The sequence below is a fragment of the Scleropages formosus genome, chromosome 6 (genome assembly GCF_900964775.1).
Source record: "Scleropages formosus chromosome 6, fSclFor1.1, whole genome shotgun sequence".
Lineage (NCBI taxonomy): Eukaryota > Metazoa > Chordata > Actinopteri > Osteoglossiformes > Osteoglossidae > Scleropages > Scleropages formosus.
This window is the reverse complement of record NC_041811.1, coordinates 5,490,562-5,512,517: the sequence shown is the minus strand read 5'-3', so window position 1 is coordinate 5,512,517 and position 21,956 is coordinate 5,490,562. Positions and strand designations below refer to the sequence as shown.

At 43.1% G+C, this 21,956-nt stretch overlaps 1 protein-coding gene across 4 annotated transcripts in view; it reads right to left on the bottom strand.

Moving 5' to 3' along the window:
• Positions 1–247: 247 nt before the first annotated feature.
• The window catches only part of dmtn (dematin actin binding protein), a 31,050-nt gene continuing 9,341 nt past the window's right edge, over positions 248–21,956 (bottom strand). The window contains exons 2-17 of one of the 4 annotated variants that reach the window (XM_018732936.2): positions 15,834–15,892; positions 14,457–14,527; positions 12,993–13,073; positions 11,356–11,511; positions 11,062–11,106; positions 9,902–10,031; positions 8,789–8,833; positions 8,548–8,697; positions 7,627–7,739; positions 7,432–7,537; positions 3,989–4,053; positions 3,145–3,193; positions 2,771–2,778; positions 2,244–2,309; positions 1,355–1,435; positions 248–888 (exon numbers count right to left, since the gene is read on the bottom strand). In XM_018732936.2, coding sequence (XP_018588452.1) covers positions 775–888; positions 1,355–1,435; positions 2,244–2,309; positions 2,771–2,778; positions 3,145–3,193; positions 3,989–4,053; positions 7,432–7,537; positions 7,627–7,739; positions 8,548–8,697; positions 8,789–8,833; positions 9,902–10,031; positions 11,062–11,106; positions 11,356–11,511; positions 12,993–13,073; positions 14,457–14,465 — 1,218 coding nt within the window. In that variant the 5' untranslated portion in view covers positions 14,466–14,527; positions 15,834–15,892 and the 3' untranslated portion in view covers positions 248–774. Of the gene's footprint in view, positions 889–1,354; positions 1,436–2,243; positions 2,310–2,770; positions 2,779–3,144; positions 3,194–3,988; positions 4,054–7,431; positions 7,538–7,626; positions 7,740–8,547; positions 8,698–8,788; positions 8,834–9,901; positions 10,032–11,061; positions 11,107–11,355; positions 11,512–12,992; positions 13,074–14,456; positions 14,528–15,818; positions 15,893–21,956 lie in introns of all 4 variants that reach the window. The other 3 variants (XM_018732938.2, XM_018732937.2, XM_018732939.2) reach the window with 3 other exon arrangements.

Sequence of the window (21,956 nt, the reverse complement as noted above, 5' to 3'; positions counted from 1 at the left end):
AGGTTACTCAGTGCTTTATTTACCATTTATACTGTTGGGTAATTTTTACTGCATTAATTCATGGTACAGCATAACTACTGGCCATAACCACTATGCCCCTGCTGTTTTAATTCAGAAAGGTACCTATAACTGTTATAGCACTGAAAATGTATTTTTCACCCTTTCAAACAAAAACGTTGTACTTTCTGTCACGTTTAATGCTGTTAAAAATAAGTCAAAGGACAAAAAGTCAAAAAAGAGGGCTGTCAGTTCAGGTCAAAAAAGTTTAATAATTTAAGTGTCATTTTAAAGAAACAGCAACAGCCATTTCTCCACGAAAAGGAACATTTATTATGTGGCTGTTTGGAAATAACATTGGGAACAGAGAGAACAAAGAGAAAATATGTGTGTGTATATATTTCTCACCGAGTGGCTGTTCTGGCCCCCGATGTGAGCAACACGGAAGGAACATCACTGCTTCTGCTTTATACATGTGAGCCGGACACGCTTTCATACAGTCGCTAAGCGTAATATGTGGAGACGACCTCCATCCCGAGGCCTGTGGTTAGTGGCCACCCATGAGGATGAGGCCCTGGCACGGACATGGCGTCCCCTAGGTGTGAGACCCAATATAGCTGCTTTACATATAAATTATCAGTACGATTATGGAACCACATTTGTATTGTTATGTCTAATAGTTTGGTGTTGATTTCTCATCCTTTCCCTGATTTCATGTCAGATATATGCAAACTACGTCTGGCCCTTTAAGATGAGGGCATGGTCTGTCGGTGCCTGTTAGAAAAGAGAGATGCGTTTCTTCAGGTCGTTCCGCTTCCACAGCGACAGCCGGTCAAACTCCTCGATGGTCATACCGAACAGGTGCTGAAACTCCTCCGGTGCCAGATGTCTCTGCGGTGGTGGGAGAAAAGGGGTGGGGCTTAGGTCAGGTGGTGCACAGCTGCGCGTCTGACGTTAGGCTGCGAGACACAGTCTCAGTTTCAACTTTCAACAAGCCATTGAAGAAATACTTGTGTTGATTCATATTTCACATATTATAGAGTTATTAAAGGCACAAACACACATATATTTATCTGCACATTTGTATCCTCCTGACAGCCAAGCAGTCATTTTTGTATGTTCTTGAGGGCATACATATTTTTAGTGTAACTTCCAAGCTGTATATGTTAAAATGCTGAACTACGATGTCATTTACAGTGGACATTCTGTGCTTGTGAATGTTACCACACACTTGGGAAAGGGGCTTGAACAGATTCATAGAAATACTAGAAATATATTTAGAGAACATTTTTGTTGGGTCCCATGGAGATAAATGTGGACATTTCAGAAGGACAGCAGGAGTTTCCAAAAGCTTCACCTCCAGCCTGGTCCTGTCAACCCCTGGTGGAAGCTTGCTGCGCCCCCTTGGGTTCACAATGAGCATTTCATAGGGGTAGATCTGTGGAGAGCAGGTGTTCACAGGGACAAGCGAGAACCACTGCGTAACTCACATTAATACAGCATATTTAACCTAAAGAGCTCATGAAAGTGTGAGTTTAAATCTGGGACGCTGCATATTTGCCTGAGCAGGTCTGGTAAAAGTATTTTATATTATTATTACAGTTTACTGGCTGGACTGCACCAAACATTCTAGTGCACCACAGTATTATTTTTTAAATTATATTTCGAGGGTTTTCCAAAAAAATGAAAAAAAAAAAAGAATTAGCAACATGGATAACAAACTGAAAATATTGTTCAATCACAGTATAATTGCTTTATTGTCATATTGTGTTCTTTGATGCTGTGTTTTGTTAAAACACTTCAGGTATAACAAGATTGCTGTCATGTAAAAACAATTTCATAAAATCAGGTATATGATACAACATGAACAGACTAATGAGTGCAGTCAGAAGGGGATAACCTCTATTATTTATTTCTTTACACTTTTCTCCAAAGTGTCCACTGTGTGAACCTATTTATGGTGATTACCCATTACACAGTTGGGTCATTTTTACTGTATCAATTCAGGGTAAATACCTTGATCAAGGGTACAACAGCATAAGGTGGGAGTGAAACCCAGGTCCTTTGAGTGAAAGGTATCAGCTCTAACCACCACACCACCACCTGCCTCCCAGGCACCCTGCTGTCTACATTCACAACAGCAGTTATGCTGGGTTTGCATCTACTTCTTCTGGTCTCCAAGTCTGGTGCCTTAACTGCTGTAATGTATGCTGGCTGTGAATTATGAATCATAAGTTCATGCCTACCTTCTGCTCCAGCATGCTGGGCAGCGAGTTGCCCCGGTCCATCCTACCCCGCTGAGATTCTCCATTCTGCATGGGCCAAGAGCAGAAACCAAAACAGTCACTACATACTATCTCTGGAAATCTGTATTATTATTATTATTATTATTATTATTATTATTATTAGGAGGGTGCGGTGGCGCAGTGGGTTGGACCAGGTCCTGCTCTCCGGTGGGTCTGGGGTTTGAGTCCTGCTTGGGGTGCCTTGCGACGGACTGACGTCCCATCCTGGGCGTGTCCCCTCCCCCTCCAGCCTTACGCCCTGTGTTGCCGGTTTAGGCTCCGGCTCCCCACGACCCCGTATGGGATGAGCAGTTCAGACAGTGTGTATGTATGTATGTATTATTATTGTTGTTGTTGTTATACATCAAGTATTAGAGAATTTCTCAAGCAGGTGACAACCTGGCCAGACTTCAAAAACAAGATGTCCCAGTGAGAGGACACACACTTCAAGACTACTAATGCTTGTGTGTGTGCTCTGACACCCTTACCTGCACACCTGTGGGACAAGAAGAAAAGGACAAAGACAAGTAGATTAAATGTCAATACCTCACATGGCACAAGTTTCTTCATTTAGCCTCAGTTAAAAACACAGTGGTGTAAACAAAACAAAAAAGTAAAAGACAATACACATTTATAGTTACTCATTTAGCAGATGCTTTTCTCCAAAGCAACTTCCAATGAACTCTATGTAGTGTTACCAGCCCACACACCTTATTCACCATGGCGACATTTTCATTTCCTTTTTTATTTTCAGTAACAGAATTGTGGTGCAACAATACAGATACAATTGCCATACTTGGCAATGCCGGCATATATACAGTAAGTATAGCGCATATATACGGCAATATTATCAAGTGTCTACCTGGCCTTCCCTTGTCGCTGTCAGAGGAAGCAAAGTCGGCAGACTGAAGCTGGAAAACAAGAAGGAGATGATAGCAGGGCATCAGAGTCTCCGTCCATCAAACAACCATCCAGCGTGTGTCTAAGGCCCATGTGATGTCTATCTAATGTCCACCTAGCATCTATCCAATATCCTTCTGACGTCCATCTAGCATGTGTCTAATGTCCATCTGATGTTCATCTAGCATCAATCCAGTGTCCATCTAACGTTCATCTAACTTCCGTCTGACATTCATCTGACATTTGTCTAACATCCATATAATGTCCAACAAACTCCCATTGACAATCCATCTAGTCTTTTTAATGTCCATAAAAATGTCCTTCTGGCCTCAGGCTGGAAAGATGCGTCTGTTTTACACCACATGGACTGTGGTTTCAATTTATATTACGTATTTACGGTCAGTGCCCAGCAGATCGTCGTAATCTGAAGAAGTTTCACACTTTGAGGGTTTTCAAACAGTAAAATTGGAAGATACACGTGAAAACAATCACCCTCAATAAAACATATAAATCTAAGGGTGATGAACACTGGTCAATATTTCATAAACATTCTGCATTAATCAGCCTTCCTGATGGGGCTGGTATACCTATACTGGCAGGTAGTCACGTGCCAGTTAGTTATAAGTAAATTCATTTATCTGATGATTTTTTCCAGAGTAACTGACAATGTTATTTACAATGATTTATACCTCGGGGTAATATTGTGGAATTTTCCAGAAAAGCTGGGGCAACTCAAATTGAGCACCCTAAATACACCCAGGTAATAAAGCCAGGTAATTAGGCCAGGCTGAACGTGGTTCACCCACCCGGGTAAGGCCGCCTCTGCTGCAGGCAGGCAAGGAGGTGGACTTGAAGGCATTGGAGGATGGACCTGGGGGAGGGGGGATAAGAGGAACATGGACATTTTATAATATGTATCATGTTTTCAATAAGTGCATAAAAACTGGCCTTTGGGTCAAGGTAATTACTGCATTTACCTGTCTTCTAGTCGCACAGTGAAATCACAGGAATTCGGTCAGCTGTGACTGTTGACCTTTTGTGTCACAACATTTACATTTACATATCTGATACAAAGTCTGTTTGTAACTGTTGTTAAATTCAATACCTATGTCACAAACAATAAATGCTTTATTGTACAGATGGCCCTCCACTTTTTCACTGGATAGGTCCTGGACATAGCAATAATAAATAAAAATTATGTTGTAAGACTACTCTTTTAACATTATTACTGGTGACTGATTCATTGGATAACATGTGTACCATTCCTCATTTTGTTATTGAACCCCAGCACTGAGGAATGCTAGGCAGGCGGTGTGAACACTGGGAGAAATTTCAATTAAGGTGGTTCCACACTCCTGTTCTGCTTGGGGGCTCTTTACTGCCATCTATACGCTGTATGCAGAATTGCAGGTCAAAGCCATTCAGTTTGGCAGTTGCATTTACAAGCAGTCCCCGGATTACGAACGAGCTCTGTTCCTCAGTCTGTCTTTAATTTGTATATTGACGCAACTCGGAACAGTTAGGTATGGTGGGTATCTAACGTCAGTTTGTGAAATTTTTGTCTTAGTATATACAGAGGGTGTTGCCGGGTAGGCTCCGGTTCCCTGCGACCCCACATGGGACAAGCGGTTCAGAGAGAGAGTGTGTGTGTGTGTGTGTGTGTGTGTGTGTGTGTATATATACAGAGGAGGCTGGACCCAAGTGCAGGAACATTTATTCAGAATCAAAGGACTAAACGTGATCTCGTCGGCAGGGACGGGCAAATGGTCAGTCGATCAGTGAAGTAACAGAGGCGAGCATCCAAAATCATGGTTGGGGGACAAGGCAGGCAGTCGCTATCAAAGAGATGTGGAACGGAACTGGGGCACGATGAGGGATGGGGCTTGGAAGAGCAAAGCGAGATACTGTAGGTTTGAGAACGCAGAGGGGACGATTATGTTAAGTGAGATTCCGCAGCTGGGAAGAGGTTGAGAGGTGTCTTTTATAGCTGAGTGCCGAGAGAGGGCGAGAAAAAGCGAGAGAGAGAGAGTATGTGTGTGTGTGTGTGTGTGTCTGTGCATGCATGCACAACATTAAAGAAACTTTAATGTTCACTTTTTCAGTGTTCATTGGCGTTCCACCTTTTGCTTTATTATTTCCACTTTAGTTTCAGTTGTGATCGTTTTCCTTTTCTTTGATGCATCACCATCACTAGCATCACATTGACGCTTTGGTGCCATGGTTACGAGGGTAGAAACAAGAAAAAAATAAAGCCAAATACAGTAACACACACGAGATACTGTTAACAGCAACATGGTCCGACTGAAAAGAACCAATTCTTTGTCCTACCTTGGGCTTAAGCGCCCACAAGCTGACAAATCGCTGTAGACGCACAATGTTTTGATGCGCGTCGCAAAGCAGTGCCCTTTTGTTATTACAAACCATTGTATGCAACTCAGATTTTTAATATAATAGGCTTTACACTCATAACTACGGGTTGCATGTAAGTCAGATGTTTGTAATCCGGGACTGCCTGTACTCCCACCCCGACAGTAATTTTAGAAAACAGGTAAGTAAAAATGTAATTAAAAATATATGTTAAGTGGAAAATGTCTGTATGTTTGAAAATTTATAGTGAATGCAGGAGGATGATCAAGATAATCATTGATGATGCTATGTTGTAATTTATTTAGCTGTCAGGAGATCAGGAGAGAAATGGCACTGAACGACTTGTACTTGAGACCCTTTAGGAATGCTGGGAGAGATTCAGCAGCTTTTAGGGTCAGGAGTTTATTCTGCCACAACTGAGAATCTACAGGCTTTCAAAAAGAACTCTCCTTGTTAATTTGTCCACTTGGCCCTCTCTACTTCAGTACACATCATTTTCTTAAAGACGTCAGCGAAAAACATTCCTCTAAAGTCATTAGCTTAATGACTGCGGATGTGACGTTCAAACAGGGGCAGCAAGTCATTCTGTCTCCAGGAGGCAAACAAGCTATGCTCATCTGAATTATTGTGAGTTGCAGGGCTCAAATGCAGGGGCTGGCTGCGCCTCAGCCCAGAAACTCATCCATCAAGCTATCTGCCAGCAAGGGACTCTGTCCAAAGTGACATGGGATTTATGGATTCCGTCTGGGCTGAGCTGTCTGAGAGGCCGCTTTATTTTCAGATCTTGCCCGATGCCTCTGAGCTCCAACTCGAACGGCTGCACTCACGAAGCATCACCACGTACTTGGCTGCATGCAGAAGGTGCAAATGGACCAGGTTGCTAAGCAACTGTTCCCATGACAAATGGTGACGGCGCACTCTGACGCAACGTAACAAAAGAATTATATAAACATCAAGGCCTGGTGGAAACAAACTGAAATATAATTATAGAAAATATCTGACTCTTCAAGTTGCACAGAGCAAGAATTTTTCTCTGTTTAAATTACATAGGGGTCACTACATACAGCAGTGGATTTGGACCCTGTTCCTGCTGAACCCCTGTACTGCTGGTTTCCCTCCAGTTGTGGGTTTAGATAATTATGCCCAACTGAGCTGTTAACTGAAGGTGTCACACGATGTAAACAGTGGTGTTTACCATGTAAAGTTTTTACACTAAGCTGCTTAATATAATTTACCCATTTAAACAGCTGGGTAATTTTAACTATCAGTTCAGTACCTTGATCAAGGGAATTACAGCAAGGCAAGACAATGGCTCTAACCAGCTTTCTTTATTCTTGGCTTCAGTACAAACCAAAATAAATTAATTATGGCAAAAATGTTAGAAAAAATATTGACTCCTGATCCACCTACAGGTTTGGAGAAGTAAAAGTTTGAATTTAATAGAAACTAATCATGTAATCCCATCAAAACCTGGATGCTCAGGGAGTTTGCTGGTACCTGGTTTAAAATACCTTTACAATATATATGCCAGTGGGTGGAGTAATGGTTAGAGCCACTGCCTTCTAGTCAAAGAATGTAGATTCAAATCCCACTTCTGCAGTAGTGCCCTTGGTCAAAACACTTACCTTGAATTGATACAGTAAAAATTAACCAGTTGTGTAAACAATGGTTATCACAACAAAGTTTATAAATATTGTTAATAACACATAGTATGAAGAGTAGCAGTGAACTCTTACATAGCACCAACAGCTATGTGGGTGTTCACTGCTACCACAAGAGGGCCTCGGAGTGAGGCCCATCATCGCAGGCTGCATATCCTCACATCGTGCTGCCATGGAGGAACATTTCATCTTCTCAACAAAGGTCTCACACACACACACACCGAGGGGTACAGGTGTCCGGTCGGGCAGTGAGCGGGTCTTTCTGCGGATAGGTCCGGCTCTTTCCCTCTCCTCCTTTAAGATGAGCTTGCCAAGGTTGGACTGTATCTGAAAGGCACCCCCACAGGCTGTTAGATATGAATACAGGCCAGCATGAGTGGCTGAATAGCGTTGGTGGAGCGATGCCCTCTGCTGACCTTGCTAAGCTCCTCCTCCTGGCGCTTGCGGGCCCTCTCCAGCAGGTCTTCGTTATCCTCCTCTTCCTCAGCCTCCTCATCCTTCTTCTGCACTCTCCTCCTCCACTCCGTTTCTATGGCAACAGTGGAATGGGGGCATACGGGAACCGAGTGCATCTACATTGCCTTCTTCTCCAGTTGCTCCTGCCTCAGTGCTAAACATTTACATTAATTTCTATTTCTTTATCTGATACTCTTCTCCAGAGTGATTTACATTGATTTAAATTACATTTATTTAGCAGACGATTTTCTCCAAAGTGACTTCCAAGGGATACTATGTAATGCCATAAGCCCACACACTTTATTCACTACGGTGACTTACAATGTACTGTACGCTACTTACAGTGGGTCACTCATCCATACATCAGTGGAACACACTCTTTCAGTCACTCACACACTATGGGTGAACGTGAACAGCACGTCTTTGAACTGTAGGAGGAAACCCACACAGACACGGGGAGAACATACAAACTCCACACAGACTGAGGATCGAACCCACATCCTCTTGCACCACCCAGGCGCTGTGAGACAGAACTTCTACTTGCTTTGTTACTGATAAAACCAAACACAACTTATAAGGAATCACTAGAAGAGCCACATCAGAGAGACCTCAAACTCATTAAAAGTAATGGAAAATCCTATGCTGGAAAAAACTATTATGCAACACATTTGAAGCGTGAAATCTGTCATCTATATTGTCATCAAATTTAAAACCAAATAACACTCGCAATGAAATAACACAATTACTGTTAAATGTCAGCAAATATTAAAGTCCAATTAAAATCAACAGTTAGCTATAAACAACTAATCAATTGCAAACAAAAACATGTACTGCGAACACTGCACTAGCCAGACTTCTAGGAGGTGGAGTGGTGCTCATACCCATGGTGGCCAGCGAGGGTGGGCAGGGCCAGTACTCGGTCTCAATTTTAGACGGCTGGTTGGGATCTGGTGGCTGGGCAGCGGGGAACTTGGATGACTCTATAATGAGGTCCTCGATGTGTTTGCCATGCAAGACGGATACTGCGCCATCTGCAAGGTGTACCGTTTGAGACACAGGCCCTGTTTATGACACATTCATGAAATAACAGCAAAAATAAAAATGAAATAAGAGGTTTGTTACCGTGTTTGTAAATGGGTGGCTTTCTGTATGGATTGGTGCCGTTGTCTGCAGGAACGAGCAACAGAACAGAACCATGAATTCAGTGCAGTTAACACATAACAATTACACTTATCCCCTGTTATCCAGTCCCAAGTTGTTCCTGAAAACTGATTGAATATAAAAAACAGATACATTAATTTTTTCCATTATTTCTTATGGGGAAGTTCCAGTTGGTTCCAAGCCCATCCCACATTCAGCCCAAAGTCACCATAAGGTGCCAAAAGGTAAGGAGAAAGCAGAAGAACACATTAAAATAGAAGGACTAACGACAACAACAACATTATACACTCTTCCTTTCACAGTTGCATTTTTAATGTGGTTTTACTATTTTTTTTGCCATCTGATCCTGTTTATTTTTGAATTTTTTCCCCATTTGATTATATCCAGGCACTCGGTCATAGTAGCAAATATGGGCCTGTATTGGAAAAGCTTCTTCACTATATCAGAATGTTTTAAAGTCCACATCTGCAATAAAGATAAGAACAACGAATTTGTTCATCTTTTTTTCTACTCTAAATTATAAATAAATTCGGAAATTAAAGATTTGCTATTTTATAGTTGCTTTCTATTAAGGTTTTTTTTTTTAGGTGAATAGCACAACAATGAGCTCTATGCAGAAATTTAATTTTCTTTAAGGGAAAAAAAATGAAGACTAGTGTATATAGAAGTATTTTGAAAAAAGTGGCTTCAAGAAAACTAAAGCTATGTGTCACATTTAAATAAATAACTAGAGAAGGGAAGGATGAAAGCACAAACACTTGAGTACGCAAGTGAGACTGTAGAATGCCAGAACGCAACCGAGAAGGTGGGTACACTGTTCCCACAATTCAGTGCATCTCACAGTCTCTCCCACACAGACACTTGGCACAATCTTCAGATATAGTCTCAATTTATTGTGAACTGAATGTTGTAGACGAAATACGGTAAATGAAAATGAACAATAAATCATATCAATAATCTCGGTCCACAGATGGAAAAATCACATATCTGGATGCTGAATAGTGGGTTAGTTGTCAAAAGTCAGTCTGGCATCCAGGGTGACATCAAGGGCCGTACCAGCAGCCCAAATCTTACCTGGCCGGTGGAAATGCTGCAGAGGATTCTTGGCGGTGCTCACTTTACGGATCTGGGTCGTAGAGCCCATGAGTGACCCACCTGGTGAACCCTGCTCTGAAAGCTCCCTATGCTCCTTACTTGCAAATATCTGCCAGGACAGCAGGGGGAATAGCGGTTAAAGTGCAAGACTTGAGTATTGGGACCTGCACCAAAGTCATCTTACGTGCATAAGACTCCACAGTAAACAGCATAGTGCTCTGCTTTGGGACTGTGTTGTTCTCCAACACTCATGTTGACTGGCAATCCCAAGACAAAGTCATGATTAATAATTTATCATAATTAATATTGATTCATGTCCCTGTACCAAGCAAACTACAGCAGAAGACAGACATCATATCTAGGCAGGGTCTGTGTCAATAATGAGAACCCAGTTTTGACCCATAAAGAAATCAGACAAGCAAACCTCAAGAGTGCTGTAGATCAATATGACCTCCTTCCCACAATGCACCGTAAACCTCCCCTCCATGACTGTAAAACTTAGTACCCATGTGACCTATTGCAGTAAAAGCACTCTAATAGGCCACTAAATAAAGTGAGTTTCCAGTAGATCTGATAATTTACACTATATTTTAGTTTTTCATACATCAAATGTACCTGCAGAAAACATCTTAAACATCTCTAAATCATCATTTAAAGTAACAAACATAAATTAACAGGAATGACCAAAAAGAAACTCGTAACATAAAATCACATCAAATCACAAACACAAATTCTTATACTCTTGTTAAAATGAAAGAGAATATTCATGCGCTTACAGAAAAAGAAAAAAAAAAAAAAAAACTCATATAAAACCACACACACACACACACACACACACACACACATTTTCAGAACCGCTTGTCCCATACGGGGTCACATTTCATGAAACATTTTGAAATGTAAAACCATAACTTCACCCCTCTACTCTGACAGAAAATAACACATAGGACATTCCAATAAGATTCAAACCAACTTACACGTGATGTAAATACCAGGTTATATACCAAGTACAGTGAACCCAAAATTTTGATATGAAAATTCTCAGATACATGAAGGAGTTGTCTACTCCTGTACATCACAGGGGTGGTAATATAAACATGTTCCCATGACCCCTTCCAGCACGAACTGGCTGGTCTTACCTCGGGGGAAGGAGGGGGTGAGATGGAGTGGGGGGACATGGACCTCTGGAGCCAGGAAGGAAGGACAAAAGAGTGCATTTAATACATTTTACATTTTGTTTATTTATTGTAAATTGCATTTTCTTCACTGTTTCTTAAAGTTGATGTATACTGCGTAGCAAATTCAATCTGTGCTGATGCTCTAAGACAACAGCACCCAAACGTAACACCAGTAGGACCACCTTAGTTCAACTCACTTCCAAAGTGTTGACAGCTCTGCACCTGGCCCCACTCCCGAGCACAGTTCACTCTCACCTCCCTGCTGCGGGTCCGGTTATTGCGCTCCAGTGACGAGAAGCTGAAGTGGGGCTCGTAGGTCATAAGGTCAGGACGCTCCACCTCCAGGATAGCTTTGTCCTTCGGAATGGCCGCCAGGTCTTTGTATCCGATCACCTGATTGTCCATTCTTGCCTGTGAAGAAACAAGGAGGAGACGGGTCAGAACCAACACATCAATTCCGATGGGGAGAACTTCATGCTCCCTGGAATCATTGTGACTCTACACAGAAGTGGCCTTGAGTATGTTATGCTATTAACACTAAAAATATTAGATTAGTATTATATTTGCACTAACTCTGCCATGGACGGTCCCAAGCCCGGCTAAGAAAGGAGGAGGGTTGGGCGTGGGGCTAGCTACCCGACACCGTAAAAACCTTGCCAGCTACAGAAATGCCAACAAGGATACTTCAAGACATCTCAGCTCTTGGGAAAGAGACGCCTGGAGAGCCCTTATTTGTGGCCTATGCCCCAGGTGGAGTGGAAGGCGTTGATGATGATGATGATTATATTTGCACTGGCTCAGTTTAGGAGAACAGATGGGACTGGAAGTCTGTTCATTATTTATTTTGTTTGTAACTCCAAAGTCACCTTTATTCACTAATTCACAATTAATAAAACCAAAACAACAAAGTAATACAGGTGTTCCTCACTTTATTTGCTGGTTAGGTTCTTTAAAGCCCTGGACATTTTTATAACAAATAATTTCTTAAAATAGGGGGGCATGGTTGACGCAGCAGGTTTGACAGGTGCCCGCTGTGTGGCAGGTCTGCGGTTAGAGCCCTGGCTGAGGTGCCTTGCAACGGTCTGGCGTCCTGTCCTGGTTGTGTCCCCTCCCCTTTCGGCCTTGCGCCCTGTGTTGCCAGGTAGGCTCCGGCTCGCCACGACCCCGCTTGGGACAAGTGGTTGTTGACATTGGTCGGTTGGTTGGTAATTCTTAAAACATTACATATATACTGTATAGTCTCTGGGGGGGGCGCGGTGGCGCAGTGGGTTGGACCAGGTCCTGCTCTCCGGTGGGTCTGGGGTTTGAGTCCCGCTTGAGGTGCCTTGCGACAGACTGGCGTCCCGTCCTGGGTGTGTCCCCTCCCCGTCTAGCCTTACACCCTGTGTTGCCAGGTGAGGCTCTGGCTCCCTGTGACCCTGAATGGGATGAGTGGTTCAGAAAATGTGTGTGTGTGTGTGTGTGTGTGTGTGTGTGTATAGTCTCCACAAACTGCTTTTCAATGCCTATTGTTGAACGATTTAATTTATGAACATGTGCAGTGTTCCTCATCTTATTATCTATTATAAACACTCAGGAGCACCAGAAAGGAGCTATAAACCCTGTGGAGGTGAGGTGAATTAGGCAATCCCACACTCCTACTCTGTTTGGCTGCCCCTTATTACCATCTTTTGGCTTACAGGATAAACACGTGTCATTATCTCCTCCACAAACTAAGATTTTAGAAAACAGATGTGAAGAAAATGCAATTAAAAATAACAAAAAATATTTTGTATCTGTAAAAATTTTTAACTTGACCATTTGTGAGGCCAGGAGCCCCTGTATTAGGTTTCTAGAAGCTTCCATATTGGAATTCGAGATTGTCAGTGTCCATTCCATAGACGATAACTTACTACAATCGATATGGCTGGTGACCCAGGGATGCTGGAACCACGAGATGAAGAAACGCTTCCTGGTGCTGTGTCTGAGTGCTGCTGCTCGAAACGGGTCAGAGGTCAGAGGTCAGACTCTTAGCCCACACAGGGCATGTACAGTAGTGCCCCCCACACAGACAAAGAACAAACACCAAAGCAATAACTTCCAGGGAAGAGACACCCGTTCCAGGGAATATCAACCTTTGTGCTTTACAGGAGGGTACTGCTGAGATGAAACACAACCATATACAGAAGACAAAGACAACCCACCCATCCACCCTTACACACACACACACACACACACACACACACACACACACACACACACACACACACACACACAGAGACAGAGGACACATCAGTGCTCTGGAACCTGCTAGCAGCTGGTGGTGAATAAGCATGGCTGTCTTAGAGGGGTCTCTCTTGTCCTTCACATTTACAATTCAGGCACGCATGACTGGACCGCAGGTGACTGGATTCTGGAATGACCAGACAGTCCAGTACACCACATTATTTTTTAAAATATATTTTCCAGAGTTTTCAAAGAGGGAAAAAAGTAAATGGCCAAATGGTAAAAAAAAAAATATCATAATAAACACTATTTCTTAAGATTGATGATAGTATACTGTATATCATTAATAATATCACTTTAAAACTAAACATTTAAAATGAGGGGGCATGGTGGTATGGCGGGTTTGGCTGGTGCCAGCTGTGTGGAGGGTCTGGGGTTTAAGCCCTACTTAGGGTGTCCTGTGTATGTCCCTCCCCCTTTGGCCTTGTACCCTGTGTTGCTGGGTAGTCTCTGGCTTGCAATGACCCTGCTTGGGACAAGTGGTTTTTGACATTAGTTGGTTGGTATTTAAATTGATTTTCAAACGTATCACTTTATATACATGAAAAAAAATACTTTTTTTGTAAACAGAATTTTGTTCCTCTCATCATTATTTGTCATATTTTTCTCTGATAATTCAGTTAATTTGCAAGCCCCCAACTCCAAATACACCAACCCACCCAACCAATGTCAACAATCAATTGTCCCAGGCGGGGTTGAGGTGAGCTGGAGCCTACCTGGCAACACAGGGCACAGGTCTGAGGGGGGAGGGGACACACCAGGGACAGGACGCCAGTCCGTCACAAGGCACCCCAAGCAGACTGAAACCTTCCAGACCTGACACACAGCAGGCACTGGCCAAACCCGCTGTGCCACTGTGCCACCATGCCCCCCCCTCCAAATACACCACAAAAAAATTTAATTATTTTAATTATAATAATTATTCTTTAGATCTGTTAAATATTTTCTTTACATGTTGCAAGATAATAGGGATATCAAAATTACCTTTAAAAAATCATGTATGTAATATACTGGAATTAGTGGTCAAGTGAGGATTAACTATAAATGACTAGGATGCCATGCGCAAGCTTGCAGTCCAGCAGAGCATTTACCTTCTGCATCGTTGCAGAGGGAAGCAAAAAGCAGAGCCCCTGCTATGTGAGAGCTGGCTGTGAGAGCTTTTCTATGGGAGAGAGACAGAGAGGAAGCAGTGCATTAAAGTTATTAATATTAAACATATTTATCTGAGCTCAGGATGTTTGGGAAGGGGTCTGATATTTCTGTTTTGCATGACACTGGTCCTTCAGAGACTCAGCTGGCTTTTAAATGTCCCAGACCTTGCTCGACAGTCTTGTTTCACCAACATTCGGAATATTTTCTATTTATTCACTTTCCTATAAAGCAGCTTCCTCCAAATTACCTATTTAGACAGCAGAGTAATTTTTACTGTATCAGCTCAGAGTAAGTACCTTGATCAGCAGTACTACAGGAACAGCTGGGATTTGATCCTGTGACCTTCAAGCCCAAAGGAAGCTGCACTAACCACTATGCTGCCTGATGGGCATAGCAACAGCTTCAGTGAGGAAGCTCACAGGTCATATGGAGCAGAATCCACAAATTGGAAGGGCCTTAAGATGCCCATATCCATGGTGACATTTCAGCCAGAGTAACAGACAGTCATTAAAGACGCCAAAATGCAGCAAACGCAAACTCGCCAGGAAACACTGGACCACAGGCATACAGGATGACAGGTACAATGGGGAAGAATACAGGACCGCATGGACACAGGGGCATGAGTAATGAGCACGTCACATATCATTGTCATCTCCCAAGTAATTTTATATATGAGGGGACTAGAACTGACTCCTTTTATTAATATTAACCTCTACTAATCAGATAACTCAGTCCAAAGTGACTTCATTAGATTATCAGCCAAACTGATTGACCTATTTATACGGCTGGATATTTTTACTGTATCAGTTCAGGGTAAGTTCCTTGATCAGCGGTACTACAGTGGGAGGAGGATTCAAGCCGAGGTCTTTTGATTGCAAGCTGATGGCTCTAATCACCATGCCACCTACTGGCCCATGTCAATACAATGAGGATCAAACCAAGACCAACAAACACAGTCAAATTTATAACAATTTCCCCTGGTTCAGGGGTACTAAAAACAGGAGGTGGGATTCGAGCTCACCACTTTCAGACTACAAAGAAATGGCCCTAAATACTGCACTGTCTGCTTAATTTATGTCCATTTGACATGTTTCACAGACACCATAGATGATCTGTTAGTAATGTTATTACAATGTTAGTTCAGTTAGAGGCAGGCTTTGGGCTAGGAACCTACAAACATTCGGTCCTGAACACAGAGTGTTAACCATTGTGCTGGTAATTCTTCCCCCTTCACCATAGAAACATGCTGCCTGTTCCTCAAATAGATGTATTGGTATCAGCGAGGGTCGGAATAAATTTACCCTGCATGCTCCTACCTCAAAGGTCCCGGTGGGTCACATCAGTTGGACGGGGGGTTCTGTGTCCAAATTCAACTCTGCAACACAGAACATCAGAGCAGTACATTAATCAACGTGCAAAAGCTCAATATTCATACCATACTGGTAGAACATGAAAAATATCTGACCTGATCACTCTCTGCATCCGAGCACGAGTTCAACACTCCACCCCATCTAGCCTCTTGGTGGTGCCATTCACAGGGGGTTCTAAACCAAAAGTCCTCAGGTTCTCAGTTTTGGCTCCAATGTGGAGGGGTGAACTCCCTCTGACCTCAAAGCTGCTGAATCCCTTCCAGAACTCAAGAAGTGTCTCAAACCCATCTCTTTCAGACACAATTCTCTTCTGATCTCCTGGCAACTACATAAATTTGTCTATTTGCTATTTGAATGTCACTTCTAGAAGCAGCTACTTGAGGGATGTGAACCAGCAACATGCTGGTATAAAACAAAAAACTTGTGATTTTCTAATCCAGTGTATGTGTGTAGAGCTCTTTGTTATTGATGCATTTTCTTTGCATGTTTTGACTTGTACCTGATAAATGAACAAATGTTAACGCAGCATTACAACTAGCTGTCCTCATACGTTTACTTGATTCTAAAATTTGTGTTGACTTTCTTATAATATGACCTGCAGTAAATAAAACTTCATGTGCTAAGCAGTTAAAGCAAATGTAAAAACATCTCAAATGTTTATGGAGAGCAATCTCTTGCTGCAGATGGGATATATAATGTCACTGTATTTTGCTCGTCTTCATTAGAGAAACAATGTGGTCTGTGCTTTTCTACAACTTCAGTGATACTGAGCTGTTTTTCACTGGCAGTAAATCAGTTCTGGAATTAAAGTCAAGCACATGCTGGTCTCTAAACACAACCAGATTATCATTACTGGCTTCCTGCAGTTTTCAAACTTTATGGCCCTGCATTGGAGTAGTGCTGCCGGAATAGGCTCTGGACCACTATAACCCATACCTGGATAAGTAGTTAACCGGAGGAAGTGAGTGAGTGGAGAACCTGTGAATATGTGATTGACGTGTCAACGTTCCTCATGATGGTCAATACTCTGGTTGCCTTTTCCCCAGCAGAATATGAATGAAGGAACTCAGGAGGAGTGATGGCAATTAAACAGATCCCAAGCACCCTGGATCACCTGTGATCTGTGCCTCCACCCACTTGGGACCACACCCTGCTCCATGCTCCACTCAGGGTCGGAATGAGAACATATCTCCTTCTCTGTGAGGATAACCTGAGATAATTATTAACCTGATGAACCCACTGTGATCGATGCAGAAGGCGAGTGACACACCCAGCTCTCCTACATGCTGACCCATTTCTTGTCTCCATGGGGACAAGCAGGTTGAGACTGTGGAGTTCCTCCCCTCAATATTTCATAAGCTACAGTAAGCGTGTATGCATGGTCTTGGAAAGTGTGCCGTGTTATTATCCTCCAATAATAATGGATGTGGTGTTCCTCTCCTCCAATAATAAAAGGAAGTAAAAAAGAAACAATTATCTGACACTTTTTTTCAAGGTGATTTATATAGTGTTAGATTTTTTCCTCACCCATTGATTTATCCATGTATACATCTAGGCATTTTTTTAGTTGCTAAGCAACAGCTCTAACCACTATGCCACCTGGTGGCCCACAGGCCTAAGGAAAGCTTCACAAACAATACAGATGCCTGTGCTGCTTTTCAAAAAATCTGTTAAACAGGGGCAGGTTTACAGCTGGTAAAGATCAGGAGAGAGAGGGTTTCAACCTCAGGGGATTTGCATATTCAGGTCAGGTGAAATGCTGCAAAAACACAAGGTTTTCAAATGTATTTATAGGATGTTGTCCAAGTCCCACCCCAAGTATGTGGTGTCATTTAAAAGCATGGACATTCCTCTATAAGGTGCATCATGACTCAGCACAGTCCGTGAGTCCATGCAGTCCGTGAGACACATTTAAAACACTAAGTCTTCTAGAGTGGACAAAAAATTAATCTCTGGGTCTCAGCAATTTATTACTTCACAATCCATTACAGTTACTGTCCCCTGGTGACTGATCCATACAGTTCACTTTCAGGGTCAGTTGCCCTTCACGTCAAGCTTTTCGAAAGCCCAGGCCGGTTCTTGCCATCAGTACACAGGAATTTTTGGTGCCTTGGGTTCAAGCACAGGTTTTTCTGTTGGTGTTGTGTGAGGGCAATCGTTTCTGTAAGCCAAAGACGGGCGTTGACGTCCCTAACTTTGCTGGAGAGCATTCTGCTCCCATGGCCTTACCAATGGAGGAGCGATGAGCTTACAAGGCTCTTGCTCATACTCCCACTAACAGGGGGATTTGACAGCATAAGCCACCCTCCGCCTCCCAGTGTAACCCGGTTACTAGGCAACTGAAAGATGGTTCACTTGCACCTCTCATTTGAGAGCAAAAGCACTGCCCATTCTACCTGTGTCATGTGACCTGTACACACCCTGTGGAGCAGCAGGTGGTGCAGTGATTAAAATTATCCCCTAGAAGTGATTCCTTGGTTCGAATCCCACCTGCTGCTGTAGTACCGTCGATTGAAGTAATGCTTACCATAAAGTAATATGGTAAATATTACCCAGCTGTGTAAATGGGTAGTGTAATAGTTTAACAAGTTGCTATGGAGAAAAGTGTCCGATAATCAAATAAACAACCAACCAATTATAATATATAACAATGCTTGCTTTTTTGTTTTACGCAAAGTAGTGAGGGGGGCACGGTGGCGCAGTGGGTTGGACCACTGTCCTGCTCTCCAGTGGGTCTGGGGTTTGAGTCCCGCTTGGGGTGCCTTGCGATGGACTGGCGTCCCGTCCTGGGTGTGTCCCCTCCCCCTCCGGCCTTACGCCCTGTGTTGCCGGGTAGGCTCCGGTTCCCCGTGACCCTGTATGGGATGAGCGGTTCTGAAAGTGTGTGTGTGTGTGTGCAAAGCAGTGAAAGATACACTTCTTTCTCCAGAGAGATGGTTTCCTTTGTAAAGGTCACTGAAGGACAACGCCTGACACAAACAAGGTAGTGAAAGACCACGTAGGAGTATGTGCCTGTGCGCGCACCTGCTAGGCTTTTCTGAGCATTTGAGCCTCTCTGGTGTACAGGCACAAAGGGAGCCATCAGGTTACCTAGCAACAGGTGTTCACCGTTCTACAGGGGTGCACTCGAACTGCCCGCAGTCCCCATTCAAAACACCTACCAGAGCCAATTAAATACATAAACACTCATAGGATATAGAACTGCATCACAGAACTAATGATGAAAATAATGACTGGGAGGACATTTGTATGTATCTTTTGAAATCCAAAAAAATGGTCCTAACATTCAAGGAACATGAATATTTTTGCAACATGCTGTATTTATTCTCCAAAGCGATAATCACAGTAGGAGATGTTAGACTAAGTTATGCAGCTGTCATAAGCAAAGTGGCACTGAAACAGATGGAGTGGAGACCCTTCTTAAATGCTGAGAGGGACTCAGCAGCCCTGAGGGACAGAGGAAGCTCATTCAACCACACGAATGTTCAAAATTGAGAACTGATAGACTTTCAGTTTATAAGGTGTGGACAAAAACCACACAAAACCCGGATGAGGTCTATCCCGTACTTCCTCTGTATAATTAGTACGGTGCTCACACTGTTACAAGTGCTACGGAGCAGAACCAGACCTGCTGCCTGAGCATCTTGGGCTACAGAGAGCACACCACACACAGTCAGAAGGAGGCACCAGCCCTGTGGTCCTGGAGGACTAGCGAACAGGTGACCCCTCAGGTGGCATCAGAAAGCAGGGAGTTCCCTCGATGGGGAATTAAAGACCTGTATCTACCACTGAGCAAAGAAGGTCAGTTAGATTGGGTCTCGAAAACATCCCTCTGCTCGCACACACTTACATACAGGCTGATCACCCTAAACGAGCAGTGTGTAAACAACCCACCCCCATGTGCACCATGCTCAAAAGAACAAGATGGAGCAACTTTGTGACCATGGTAACGAGGCTGGGGGCATCTGAGAGTCCCCGAGCGCCACTCTCACACACAGCCGCACAATGGCAGCGGGACACAAGGATGTCTCTCTTCTCCCACAGATTCCAGCGCGTCCAGTGTTCTCTGACATTTTTGATCGTCCTCTTCTGTTTTCCACTCAGCAACTCGACCTCCTGCCCTCTGGTCAGACTTTCCTGTTATTTCAACACATTTATTTAGCAAAAAATGTCTGTGAATATGATTTGAGGAGAGATCAGAGATTAGAATTCATAGTAATAGGAAGAGCTGGGAGACTTCATGGGCTCTCTCTCAGGAGCTTTACAGTGGAGGAGTTGCCTATAGTTAATGGCGGTCATGGGGCAGTACAACCGTCCCTTGCATACCAGGGTTTAAACATTCCATGAACTCACCCCATCAGGCGAATTCCCATTGTGAGAAGGCTGAATTACCATTATTTCTTATTGATAAAAAAAATGTTCCTGGACAAAACTGTGTCCCCTAAAATTAATTAAAATAGCAAAATAAAAGTTTTTTTATGTGTAACAAAAATAACTCAAATGTGTTTTGTAATATTTATAGCAAAAATTTCTAGCATGTCTATTAATGTTGTATTTTAATTAATTAATTAATTCATTCATTATCACTAACAACCTGGAGGGATCGAGTCTACATCTAGATTGAATTGCAGTAATAGACCGAACAATCTTGTATTATTTTCTGAGATGTGCATCGCTTTGTAGAAACATGTCTGCTAAAGGAATAAACATACATTAAAAAGGGTGTATATTTTCCTAACTCACTGTAGTGATTTCTTGCTGTATGTGACCTCATTATACTTTAGGGCAGCAGGTGGTGTAGTGGTTAGAGCTACTGCCATAGGACTCAAAGGCAGCAGGTTTCAGTAACACCTCCTTCTGTTGTACATCTTGGCAAGGCATTTATCCTGAATTGATTGATTAAAATTCACCAAGCTTTATAAAAGGTTAAATCACTCTGCATAACTTAACACTCTAAGTCCCTTCAAATAAAAGTGTCAGCAATATATATTATATATGTATACATAATACACACACACACTTTCTGAACCGCTTGTCCCATACTGGGTCATGGGGAACCGGAGCCTACCCGGCAACACAGGGCGTAAGGCCAGAGGGGGAGGGGACACACCCAGGACGGGACGCCAGTCCGTCGCAAGGCACCCCAAGCGGGACTCGAACCCCAGACCCACTGGAGAGCAGGACCCGGTCCAACCCACTGCACCACCGCACGCACCCCCACTTGTATACGTAATATTAAAATATATTTTGTTTTTATATCCTGACTATTTATAAATGAGTAAATAGATGTTTACTGTATTTATGCTCTGGGGGTGGCCTGCATGGAGCCTGTTGATTGGGAGGACACAAAATTTGAATGTCATATACTAATTGGTCAGCCAAGATAAGGGGTGTGGCCTGAGTCATTCCCCACCACTTCATCGGGACTGTACTTGATCAGGGCTTCCCAAAAGCCATCTGAAGGGATTAATATCAGTTTACATTAATGAGCTCACCTGGTATAGCTGTTCCGAAGCTTCACAGCCTGTTGTAGCTCAACCTACAACACAGAGACCTTCGACACCCTTGTCTGCTTGCCTGACAAAATGAGCTTCAACCCATAATGACCGTTGGCTGCAAGGGGAATGTGAAGCAATTCATCCTGGAAGGGAGACCACTGACTGCGTCACTTGGCCAAATGCGGAACATCTGCACCGCGTCTTGACCAAAATAGGCGGGGCGATGAAATCGTCCCCTGACATCATCGAACACTTCGACAAATCGGGGGACCTCGGCCCTCATTACAGCCACTGTGATGTCAAGCACAGGCCCTGACAGATATGGCAAGGTTCAAGGGAGTTTGTTACCCAACTCGTTATGAAATGCAAGTTGCCTAACATTGCTGTGTAAAGAGGTAAACATGCTGATCTCTTGGTATCATTAGCAAAGAAGGGACCTTATATTCATTCACTAACCCAATTATTCAGCCATTTACCCGTTAAGGATAAAAAAGTGAGGATTTGAACCCAGGCCCTTTGACGGCAAGCCAACAGCTCTAATACTACGCTACCTGCTGACTCACCAATATCT